The sequence below is a fragment of the Rhinoderma darwinii genome, chromosome 9 (assembly GCF_050947455.1).
Source record: "Rhinoderma darwinii isolate aRhiDar2 chromosome 9, aRhiDar2.hap1, whole genome shotgun sequence".
Taxonomy (NCBI): Eukaryota; Metazoa; Chordata; class Amphibia; order Anura; family Rhinodermatidae; genus Rhinoderma; species Rhinoderma darwinii.
In genome coordinates, this window is record NC_134695.1 from 89,064,486 (window position 1) to 89,077,388 (window position 12,903).

Consider the following 12,903-nt stretch of genomic DNA (forward strand, 5'->3'; position numbering starts at 1 on the left):
AAATCGCCTACATGATACATTGTAATCTGGGAACATTAATTAAAGCGAACCTGTCACATTAAACATGGCGTCCTATCTGCAGGCAGCATGTAATAGAGATGGATGAGCAGAGCAGATTCATATACAGTTGTGTGGGAATAACTTGTATTGTATTCATTTACTGTGGACTTAGGAGTCCAGTGGGTGGTCCTACCCAGTGACTGATAGCTAACTGTATGCACACTCCTACAGGGAAGACTGTCAATCACTGAGTAGGACCGCCCACTGGACTCTTTAGACCACATTGAGCAAGGATTTAAATAAATAAAATACAAGTTAAACTGAATCTTTTCCCACAAAACGTTATATAACAACCTGCTCAGCCCATCCTGCTCCCTAACATGCCCAGAGATAGGGAACCATGTATAACGTGACAGGCTCGCTTCAAAGATTCAATGAATAAACCGCACAATCCAAGCAATTTTATCAGGATAGTGCAACAGTCTATAGCTAAAAAATATTACAGTACAGCTCTGTTCACACTAGGGTCATGGCTTTCATTTATAATCAAATCCTGACAGCTACGCCGGATCCATTTTGGAGTCCATTGACTTATAATGGGGTCCATCAGGTCTCCGCCCGTTGCTCCCCCCCATTGCATCAAAAAAAGCAGACTAAGCCGCTGAAGTAGCTACTGCACTGCACTCCACTCAAAGACCCCTTAAGAAGTGTTTTCTTTCCAAGAATGTGCATAGGGTAGGGATGGTGCTTAGCCCCTTTGGACGTATTATTACATTTACAGGTCAAGTTGCTTTTTTTGTTTTTTACACAATTGTGGATATATCACATTATAGTTTCTCTTTTTTATGATTTGTATCCACTTTGTTTGATTTGGTTATAGGCTTTGTTTTTGGTGTATTCGGAGTCTGGTTGAAGCATCTCTGGGTTTTTACTCCTATGTGGATTTTCTTATTATGGATCACCACATGATCTTTTTTTCTGTATATAAAGTGTTTTTATCTGTGTATAAAGTTTAGTGTCATTTTTTTTAGAATATATCATTTTCTCGATGTGCGCTTCAATTTAGTGCCCCTCATTTTGTTTCGGTTTTTGTATGCTGAAGTAGCGACTACAGACGATAGAATAAAGAGCCATCACATGACTGCGACTCGCCGGACTAACGCTGGAGCGCTGGGAATATTTCTCATGCAATCTTATTAATCTTTACTGTATTTACTGCCATTGAAATGGTCACCTGAAGTGGAAATGTGAACAGAGTCCAGTAAGAGAATTGTATATTTCAGGAGTACAAACCAGGCCAAATATAACGAACATTATTTTGTATTTCCATATGATGCAACACTTTTACTCAAGGTAAGGCGCTGTTCACATTAGCGCTTCTTTACATCCCGTCAGGGTTCCAGTGTTTACGGAGGAATAGTGGGGTTTGCAAAATCACAGAAACCCAGCTGAAAACCTGACGCATCCCTATGAGTCTATTGAATCCATCAGGATTCTTTGGATCCATTTGGAAAGGGAACCATCATACTACAGCAAAATTAAAAGGGGCTTTCCCACAAACACATCTATCCACAGGATAGGGGATACATGTGTGATGGCTGGGGGTCTGACCGCTGGGACCCCCAGTAATGAAAATGGGGGACCGAAAGTCCCCTGAAGTACTCCATGAGAATGAAGGGCTGGTGCGCATGCTCGGCCAACTCTTCATTCATTTCTATGGGACTTTCGGTCCTCCGTTATCGTCACTGGGGGTCCCAGCGGTCGGATCCCTAGCGATCACATGTGTATCCCCCCTATCCTGCGGATAGAAGATACATGAGTTTGTGGGAAAACCCCTTTAAGACGCGAAGCCATGACAGTAGTGTGAACAGAACCTATTGGGTAAAGGAAATACAAGAAAAATGCGATAAGTTGCAATACCAAACCAAGGGGAGCTCTACCAAGTGCTAAGAAAACAAAAACGCCTCTATGTGCTATAGAAACAAAGAAGTAAAAATGACTGCCGCTCCCCGCTGAGGTGTGCCGACTTTACTTCCATTGTCTGAAATCTTTCCAAACACAAATAAATCTTCTTAAATTCTGTCAAAATCCCAATTCACGGCTCATTCTTGCGGTAAGGAAGAAAATTGACTTTGAAATGTTCTTAGTCTGGAGTAACGTCCCAAGGGGAGACCAATGTGGGATCTGCTGTCAGAAGGAATTAGGAGGTGGCGGGATGACGTAGCAGTAAAACGCTTCTGTACACAGCTCGGAGATAGGGAAGGCTCAATCACAGTTCAGCGAGCTTCATGCGTCACTAAGAGACGGGAAGAAATCTGCAACTCAAGACTCTACTGCAGACGACTTAAATAACAACTGCAGTCGGCGGTTTGCTGTGTAGTTTTGTTTTCGATATTTTTATTGAATTTTTCAAGTGAATGAAAGCGTGAAGATTCTCATATGGTCATCATCGATTCGAACAATGTGCAGTTCTCCAGATATCATGGGAAAGCATACTACGATATCTAGATAGATGAGCTTGTCCACGGTCTCTATAGTCCATGCTAATGGGAGTCGAATGTGTTAAAACCCAACAAACAAAAGGAAAAAAAAAAAGTCGAGTTGGAGGGGAAGGTGTCAGGGGGATTTGATTTTTGATTCATGTCTGGCAGGTGTAGAAACATTTAAAGGGGTTTCCCTGTGCTCCCAATAGGAAAACACTTACCAAAAACTTGTATTTAACCTGGTAACAAGAGCAGCCGCAGTGGCATGTCGTCATCACTTTGGACAGCACACGACAGTGGACGCAGTAATTATGTGTGATAATGCGGATGCAAAATTTTTATATTCAACTTACGATCGAGTAGCATGCTTTAATATTTGGTGCACATTGATATTTAAAAAAAAAAACATTAACCAGAAAACCCCTTTAAAAGTGGCTTGCTCCAGCACTTTGCATATCAATCAAGGCAAACGGGTGCATCTAAAAACAACACACCTTCAGACGTTCCGTACAGGGTACCCCGGCCTCCACATGCCCGAGGACAGGCCGGGGAGTAAAGTTTTTATTTGTGCAGGCAATTGTGAGTAAAATTGAAGCCAGGCTGATTGCCCTGCGAGAAGATAGTGGTTGTCAGGCAGTGTAACCAGACTGTCAGACATGCCGGACAGAAGGTAAATAAAGGACTTGATGGCAATCACACGATCTTGTTCCCATCTCAGCATGTGGTATTTTTAGGGTGGGTACTTACACTGTATTTCCGCAGCGTTGCAGACAAATTTTTACACCCCCCCCCCCCCCCCGGTAATACAACGCAACGACGCCACATGTGAGCGCACCCTTAATCTTACATATAGGTGGAATGCTACTGGCGGAGTCAGGCTGCAATGTTGCTCAGATCGGTCTCTGCATCCCAACATACAACTGCAATTTACTTTACCATTGTTATTTTACTGCTTTTTCTTCAGGTTGAGGTTAACAAGTTCTTTATATAGAAGGCTGAAAATAAATTGGCGACTTGAACTATGTGATTCAGAGCTGCAAGTGTCTCCCTGGTCCTGTAGAATCCAGATTACATTACACTTAAAGTCCAGAGAGTTTCTGCATTATTCATTGCTGAAAACCACGGCACGGGGAGCACGGCCAACAGTTAGCAAACAGCAGCAAGAGGTGAAGCGCTAGGCTGCGGAGCACAGACGCTCTATGGACACGATGGAGACCTAGACTTAAATTACACTTCAGAGAAAAGATTAGAGGAAGCCGTGTGTTCTGAAATAAATGCTTGACTCACACTGGAAGATGATCGGAACCGAAGCGAAATTTATTAGGGCAGAAAATGTTTTTTCTTCCAGTAGAATAAATCCTGGATTAGAAAGTTACAGCTACAATCGACCTCGACAATTTCATTAGACACAGGATTTATGATGTGACACAATGCGGAGAAAAGGCGCTCACAGCACATACGTCTGACTGCTGAAGCTCACAACAAGAATTCCTACACGTTATTAAACTGTGGATTTAGGTTTCAGCTCTTTTGCATAGTCTTAAAAGAACCACTGCCTTCTAAATCATAAAATTACTCCAAACCGAAAAGTACCGTACTTCTAAAAAAAAACACTACAAAAATACACCGTTCCTTTGTGTCGAAAAAAATAATAATTGGATTTCTGGGTAATCACATATTGTGCACGGTTTTTGAGTTCTTGGAAAATGTAATTGCTGATCCACTTAATGGGGTTTTCCCGTCAGCAACATTTATGATATATCCAAAGGATATATTCTACCGCTCTGTTCCCGCTGACGCTTGCAATTCCCGAGCATGTAAGAAGAAACCAGCGTAGCTCGCGGAGCTACGCTGTTTCCGTAAATACTATGGGAGTTACGGAAAGAGAATAGCTCAGCGAGCTACGCTGTTTTCTTCTTTCTTCAACTAGCCTAAGGGTATGCAGCCTCTGACAAGCAAGAGTGTTCTCATTCACTGACACACAAGTAACTTTAAAACGGTGAGGATTTGAAACGCAAAATACTTCAGAAAGTTGTAGAACTTTTTATTTATACGGTAAATAAGAGTCAATTTTAAGTGAAGGAAAAATCATTATTAAAATACGATTTGAGAAAAAGCTTATTAGAAATAGATTTTACCTCTTCCTTGGATAAAGGACGATACTTGGTTTGATAGCGACTCAGCTCCACATTCAGTCGATGGATTGTGGTTTTTAAAGAGTCATTCTCATCTACTAATTCTTGTGCTTGCTCTCTGAGAGAAACCAGCTCGGCTGTGTCCACTAAGGGAGAAAGAAACAATAATAATCATAATCTTTATTTATATAGCGCCAACATATTACGCAGCACTTTACAATTTAGAGTGAACATGAAAAACGATATCAGACATTACATAGTGACAACGTTTCTTTACAATTCAAACCTGAGGAGTGAGGACCCTGCTCGCAAGAGCTTACAATCTACGAGGAAATAAGGGAGACACAAAGTGTTGCAGTGTTTGTTCTGTACAATGGTCCGGCCATTTTTATACACATGCGGTGGTAACATAAAGCTGCATGAGCCGGTCACCAGCCAGTATCCGTGTATGACGGACATGAAGAGAAGGAGTGTGAGGGAATCTTATTCTGATGACTAATCTAAATGGAGGGCCATGGGAAGGAGTCAGATTAGGGAATGTTATAGGCCTGTCTAAATAGATGTGTTTTCTGGGCTCGTTTAAAACTGTGGATATTGGGAATTAATCTGATTGTCTGTGGCAGCGTATTCCAGGGGACGGGTGCAGCACGAGAGAAATCCTGGAGACGGGAGTGGGAGGTTCAGATTATGGAGGATTTTAATCTAAGGTTGTTAGCAGAACGTAGAGCCCAAGCAGGGTGGTAGACAGAGATGAGGGAGGAGATGTAAGGAGGTGCAGCACTGTGGAGAGCTGAAAAGGGCGGATTCTGGAGATGTTTTTGAGGTGAAAATGACAGGAGCGTGAAAGTGATTGAATGTGAGGAGTAAAGGAAAGATCGGAGTCAAAAATAACCCAGAGGAACGAGGAACTGGAGGCTGAGTGGGAAAAACTTTGGATAGGTCACAGCCATCTGTATTAGCCTTTGCTCGCCTGTCTGGATGATCTCTCTTCTTTTTTCCTTTTCCTTTTTCACCCCGTCTATTTTATCCCTGCCCCTTCTCTTTCCTTTATTTCCCGATTAGTAGGCACCATGATTACTCCTGGTAGTAATTCAATATCAGCCTTCATGCAGGTTGTTTTTGCTCTTGGTATGCCCGATTTAGGCGAAGGACCGGATTTTTCATATGTTATGACAAAACAGTTTTTTGTATATGCAGAATACCTGTTAATTCATATGCTTGTGGATTATTGCGCAATTGTATCCTGTTATGATGAATTTTCGTTTATGTGTCTGCCCCCCCTTCCCGTTTATTTTTTCCTTTCTGTATTCCATTTGCAATTTCTGTGGAAAAATGTTCTTTAAATAAAGAATTACAAAAAAAAAATAAAAAATAACCCCGAGACAGCGGGCGTGCTGCTTAGGAGTGATGGTAGTGCCACAAACAGAGATGGAGGCATCAGGTTTACAGGTTAGTAGATGGTGTGAACACAAGGAGCTCTGTTTTAGAAAGATTCAGTTTCAGATAGAGAGAGGACATGATGTTAGAGACAGCGGACAGACAATCACTGGTGTTCTGTATTAGAGCAGGGTGATGTCATGGCAAGAGGCAGATAATTGGATGTCATCAGCGAAGAGATGGAACAGGAAGCCAAATCTGCTGATGGTTTGTCCAATAGGGGCTGTGTAGAGAGAAAAGAGGAGCGGACCTAGGATTGATCCCTGAGGAACCCCGATAGCAAGGGGAAAAGGAGAAGAAGTGGAACTGGCAAATTACACACTGAACGAGCGGTCAGAGAGATCGGAGGAAAACCAAGAGAGAGCCGCGTTCTTGAGGCCAATATAATAGTAGGCAATCAACTTCATATCTCGTTAATAAATCAATATGGCCTAGTCATCGCACCCGAGTGTGGGGGACAAGAAGAAGAATTTTAATGGCAAGTATATAACCAAGATATTATAAGGATATGTAATATTTGCTTCTTTGTAGGATCCCAGTCACAGGAAAGTTGCAATCTAGTACACATGAATAGGGACCAGACCAATCAAATGACTTTTATTTTATTTTATTGCAAGCTCGGCAAAGCGGTGGCAGTTTTTTTCTACCTTCAAATGGGGAAAACTGTAAGCCAGGAAAAATAATTGTAAAACGCACATTTTTTACAAGTTATTGTTACATATTTACGGCTTGTGAGAATACTTTAAGGTTTAGCAATTTATCCAGCTGAAATCTGTGATTACAAATATAAAGCTGTTCCTACGATGTGCTCTGTACTGATATGTAAAGCTGGCCACACACGTTATAGGTTTGTCGGCCGAAGCATCTAACGTGTATGGTGGCATCCAGACTCTTTCCCCAGGGCAGATGTCAGGGGAGAGGCGGGTCGGGCATGTTAGATTTTAACATGCCAATCCTTTTATTCATTAGTAAATAACGATTACCCAATTCTCCCCATTGAAAATACATGCACGCTCGGCCGAGGAAGGAATAGCAAGGAATAGCTGTTAGCCGAGCGATCGTTCAGCTGACAGTGATCTAAAATGTATGGCCAGCTTTAATCCAATGCACAAAAGTGTAAAAATGTTTTCACCATTTTAATCTTTTGATCCTTACCTTCTGAATGGGCATTTTTTAACAATTCTTGAAAACCTCTCTTTTCATTCTTCAGATTCTTCATCTTCACCCGCATGGTTTTTATATGCTGCCTTAGCTCCTCCACCTGAGAGGTCAGCTCCATGTTCCTAGTGGTCAGTTGCGGTATTACAGCCTGCAGCTCTTTCTCTACCTCTTGGCTTTGGTTTCTTACAGGAGACCTCGGATTTGTTTCCACAGACGCTTCTGTGTAATGTAATAAGCGAAACTCTCAAAGAATCTCTCGATCAATAATCCCCATAGTTATTATACACAGTATGTTCAGGACAGGAAACTCTGGAAAAGTTTGGGCTTTGACTAGTAAGCGAAGGTATCTGTTCACACAGAGTTTTTTTGTAGGCAGAAAAATCTGCCTCAAAATTACCGCAGGAACTTTGAGGCCGATTTTTCACCTGCCTGCACTTTCTTACTGCGTTTTTTGCGCCGTTTTTTTTTTTTAAAAACGCAGATTAAAACGCTTTCTCTGCCTTCCAATGTTGCTTTTTTCCCCACAAACGTCTAAAAGCGTGAGCAGGAAAAAAAACGCCTCTGCCGCCCATTAAAATCAATGTCAGGCGGTTTCAGGCGTTTTTTTGGCACCGATTCTAAAGCGGTTTACGTGTCAAAATCAGCCCCAAAAAAACTCTGTGTGAACTGGGCCTAAGGAAGCATTCTGTTTAAGATTTTTATTAGAATGGCTGGTAACGCCTCATGAACATGGTGGAGCCGTGTGCAAGGAGGATGTCTGAGGCATACACAGTCCGTGTAGCTTTGTACTATTGAGCCATAGTAACTCAGTTTGCTGGTTAGGGTGCCGCTGTACGGCACCGTATTACGGACATATTCTCCCCTAAAAGAAATGTAAGGGTATGTGCACACACACTAATTACGTCCGTAAGTTACGGACGTATTTCGGCCGCAAGTCCCGGACCGAACACAGTGCAGGGAGCCGGGCTCCTAGCATCATACTTATGTACGATGCTAGGAGTCCCTGCCTCGCTGCAGGAAAACTGTCCCGTACTGTAAGCATGTTTTCAGTACGGGACAGTAGTTCCACGGAGAGGCAGGGACTCCTAGCATCGTATATAACTATGATGCTAGGAGCCCGGCTCCCTGCACTGAGTTCGGTCCACTACTTGCGGCCGAAATACGTCCGTCAATTACGGACGTAATTAGTGTGTGTGCACATACCCTAATACTTCTAGCGGAGAACTGCTCCATAACACTGCAGCTCCGAATGCATCCCGATTTCATTGGACACTGAAAGGAGAGGAAAGAGTTGATCCAGCGCTGCATGAAGTTTAAAATGGAAGCAGATTTCCAAGTTTAATGTTCCTTGATTTAAAAATTGTCCAGAGGTATAGTCCTGGTGTGAGGGTAAGCGGGCGGTGATGTCCTCAGAGCCTACGCGTTTCGGATGCTACTGCGTCCTTAGTCTTGGCTGTAATGCCTAGACATTACAGCCAAGACTAAGGACGCAGTAGCATCCGAAACGCGTAGGCTCTGAGGACATCACCGCCCGCTTACCCTCACACCAGGACTATACCTCTGGACAATTTTTAAATCAAGGAACATTAAACTTGGAAATCTGCTTCCATTTTAAACTTCATGCAGCGCTGGATCAACTCTTTCCTCTCCTTTCCGTGCTTCCGAACGTGTGCCGACACGAGATCCCGGGCGCTGCAGTGACACACTCCACAGTGTCAGGTGAGCTGGAGGATTCCTCCCCCCTCTTCTTCTATTCATTGGACACTATAAGGCCCCATGAAAGCCTATGGGTGCCGAAATATGGCTCCATACAACTTGTGGGTTTGACATCTAAATATTGCTGGGGCAATGAATTTTACAAGCAATTGGTCAGCACCTCAGACAAGGAAAGTTAATAAAACCTAAATTACCTGATCTGACCGCTTGTACTGACTGCTCTTTGCTTTCTTCTGAATCAGGATGAGGAGACTTTGTTGCCGCATCAACTCTACATTCTAAAGGAGAAGACACAATTAAAAACAGCATCAAAGCATCTTATGCGCAGAAGACAAGCAATCATCATCCAGTAATGGAAAAAAATGTCTTGACTACTGAGTAGGCCACGACATTACATCGTCGAGAGATGACATGAGTTGAGAATTAGAACAGCAAATGAAAGAGCCACGATGCTCTTGTTCATATGACATGCCAGATAATGAATTTGGGTGGAATACCCCTTTAATATATGGAATTCGCTCAAAAAGGGCTCCTACCAATGCAAATATAACGAAGGGCTTATTTTGACGAGCGAGTCCGTTTTGAAACAGCAAACGACAGACCATCTTTCATCCATGTGAAGGTCCGTGTTGTGTCCGTCTGCGTTCCTTGTGTCAGTTATTTTACTTGCGTTTGTCATCCGTTTTTTTTTTTCAACATTTCCTAGCAACAGGTCCATCAAAAATGGACCGAACACGAATGCTGTCTGCATGCTGTCCGTGTTTTTTGCAGCCCCATTGACTTGAATGGGCAAGTCTAGGACGCAAAATGGATGAAACTAGTGCATAATGAGTATTTATTCACAAAGACTCATGGTTCAGGTGTCCGTCCCCCCCCTCCATCCAGTATCTACCTCTCGCAGAATGCACGCTCGCTGACACTCTGAGGGAGAGATTTCTGGTTTACACTAGATTGATTTACTAGTGATCACTGCAGGAAGGAATAGTGGAACTACAGTCTGCCGGAAGAGGAGGATCATGCAACTTTCCCCAAATAGCTTACATTACCAAGTTTAATGTATTCACATGCAGTACTGATTTATGGAGAAGTTGCCCATAGCAACCCATTTAAAAGATTTATTTATTTTTTGTAATGGGGGATTAAATAGATAATTTGACTGTCTTTGTTTTTTGTTTAAATAAAACAGTGTATCAGTGTGTTTGGTGAAGTTTTCTAATTACTTTTTATGAAAAAATATTTGTACTTTTTGAGATACAGCTGCTTTGTATCCTGTATATAGAGCAGCTGTATCTTGCGCTGAAACCTGTATCCGTCAGGTCAGCGGGACTGACGGGTTCAGTGACAGCGGGTTGCGCAGGATCAAGCTGTTATATCACATCTGAGTTCATAACTTCGATGTAATCGGTAACAAGTGGACCCTGCGTGACCCGCTGTCACTGAACCTGTGATTTCGCAGCAAAATTCCACCTCCCATTCATTACAATGGGAGTCGGACGGTTCTTTTTTCCACTAGCTGATTATTTCAGCTAGCGGGAAAAAAGAAGTGACCTACTCAATCTTCGGACGGATTCCGCCCGAACCTCCCATTGATGTCAATGGGAGGAAGGTAGGAATAGTTCCGCGGCAGATTTTGTGGTGGGACCTGCCACGCAAAATCTGCCATGTGTACTAGCATTTACAGTAAATTGTTTAAGTGTACATGTAAAGAAAATAATATAGTTTGGCAAAGCATAACAACAGGAAGAGTTTGTGCCATAAACACAACTATATTTGTATTTCAGAGAGGATAATAATCTTGCTGGCACATGGGATGCAAACGAAATAAATAAATAAATAAATAAAAACAGTGTACTGAAAATAAAATAAAAAAAAGTCAGACAAAATAGGAAAATCTTTGGCGTTTGATGGAAGAGACGCAAATACTGACATAAAAATAGGGTCTTATCTTTTCCATATCAAATCAATGGTGTAAATGATACTTTCCTTGTAGACGTCTTCCAAGTCTTAATTGCCAAGGCTTTTGGAAGGAGCCGCAGGCCTAATTAATCTCCTAGTACAACTGATGCTTCCATACCACTGAAACATATTCATCTTACTCAAGTCACGGACATGACATCAATATATTTAAGCCACTCAGTTAGGTTTCCCCCGAGTACGTTATTATTAAAAGATTTGTATAGAACCTCATCGTCAGTATTAAAGTCTAAATTTAATTAGGAATTAAAGAGGATTTAAATTTCGCACGCACACGGCTGTGCCCGAAACCACGGGCCGCGATTGCGGGCACTGCCGGCCGTCCGCATTTTCGGCCCGTGCTCCCATACAAAGTATGAGAGCACAGTCTGTGAAAAGCAAAAAAGATAGGACATGTCCTATCTTTTGCGGTACACTTCTACGGCCCGGGCACCTTCCCGCAAATAATCGGGAAGGTGTCCGTGGACAATAAAAGTTAATGGTACTATTTTTACGGTCGTGTGCATGGGGCCTAACACGGTTACTAGGTAACTATTTGGAGCGGTTATTTAGGTCATTGTATGTTGGTATTATTTTAGCACTGTATAGAGGTATATACTAAGGCAATGGGTGGCAATGCTACTTACACTGTACAGTATATATTATTATTGCAGTGTATGGTTGTGACCGCTCTGTATTGTATTGCTATTTAGGCAACGGGGTAATGTTTGTTTGGTCAATGTATGGCACCATACCATCCAACGTAAAGCTAACCCAGGTAGACTAGAGTCATCAAGAGGCAAAGAAGTTACTTTAGGTCATCTGAAATAGTTCATCGTAAACTTCTTATCTGGGTCACAAGGCTACAAAATACAGACATTACCCCTACCGCCCCTCCCCCATCTTTGCGCTGTCATACCTTCTATGGTGTGAAATTCTGACTGCACTGGATAATTGAGGACTTCAGGAGATGACGCTCCACTTCCCACATCTTCCTGTATTTTCACAGTTTGGTTCTTCTTCTGGAAAGAAATAAAAAGTTTCCTCTTTTAATGAGAATTTCACATTACGTAAAACATTATATCAAATATAAACTTCCTTGTGAATCTTTTAGTCCTGACATGTTTGGTACTTCATAACAAAAAAAAACATGGAGCTGTGGGGTATAGAGGAAGCATATTCCATCCTCCTTCCTTCAAGTCATACCCCCAGGGGTACAAGAAGCTGAGATGTAGGCTGCTATATGCAGAGTACTCACACTGGAGAGCAACTCAAGCTGTGTAGGGAGGCAGGTAGTCACTAGTGAATTACCCAGTGAAACAAAACAGCGGCTCGGCAGGGTTAAAAACAAGCCATTTTTAGGACTAGTTCACACTGAGTTTTTTGGCGCTGTTTGTGACGCAGAAACCGCTCCAAAATACAGCCGAAATTGCCTATTGATTTTAATAGGAGGCGTAGGCGGTTTTTATCCGCGAGCGGGAAAAAAAAGCGACATGCTCATTCTTCCCGCGGTTCGGTCTCTGGCCCGCGGTTCGTTCTCTGACCTCCCTTTAAAATCAATGGGAAGCAGAGAAAGCGTTTTTCGCTGAGTTTTTGGCCCGAGGCAACTCAATGGTTGCGGCCGAAAAACGTGGCAAAGAAAGTGCAGGCAGGGCGATTGTAAACTAGGCCGTAACGTCCCGCAGAGTCATTCCTCTTGTTAATCAGGGTTTTGTTTTTTGAACATAGGAAGAAACCTCGGACAGCTAAATCCAGTGCAGAAACCGTGCATACAGCACCCTACATCTCTTCTATTTGAACTCCTAGAAGTTGGGTGTAGGTGGGATCTTAAGCTTAGCTCCAGACACAACTTACTTTTTAGGTTTTGGGTGGAGGTGTGCTTTAAATTATTTCTGGAAAACAGATTTGGAAAACTTAAATTTCTAAAATACTGCAAGGCATTAGTTTCATATAGGTTACCTCTTTGCCTTGTGTACCATTCCACTTTTATGAGCAGAGCGCCACCAGCTGGCAGTACT

The 12,903-nt window shown here is 42.5% G+C and overlaps 1 protein-coding gene across 3 annotated transcripts in view; it reads right to left on the reverse strand.

Annotated features, from left to right (window-relative positions):
• Positions 1-12,903, reverse strand: part of CEP89 (centrosomal protein 89) — an 80,522-nt gene that overhangs the window by 51,131 nt on the left and 16,488 nt on the right. For all 3 annotated transcript variants that reach the window (XM_075838438.1, XM_075838437.1, XM_075838441.1), the window contains exons 5-8: positions 11,805-11,907; positions 9,127-9,210; positions 7,211-7,435; positions 4,622-4,764 (exon numbers count right to left, since the gene is read on the reverse strand). In XM_075838438.1, the coding sequence (XP_075694553.1) occupies positions 4,622-4,764; positions 7,211-7,435; positions 9,127-9,210; positions 11,805-11,907 (555 nt within the window). The remainder of the gene's footprint in view (positions 1-4,621; positions 4,765-7,210; positions 7,436-9,126; positions 9,211-11,804; positions 11,908-12,903) is intronic.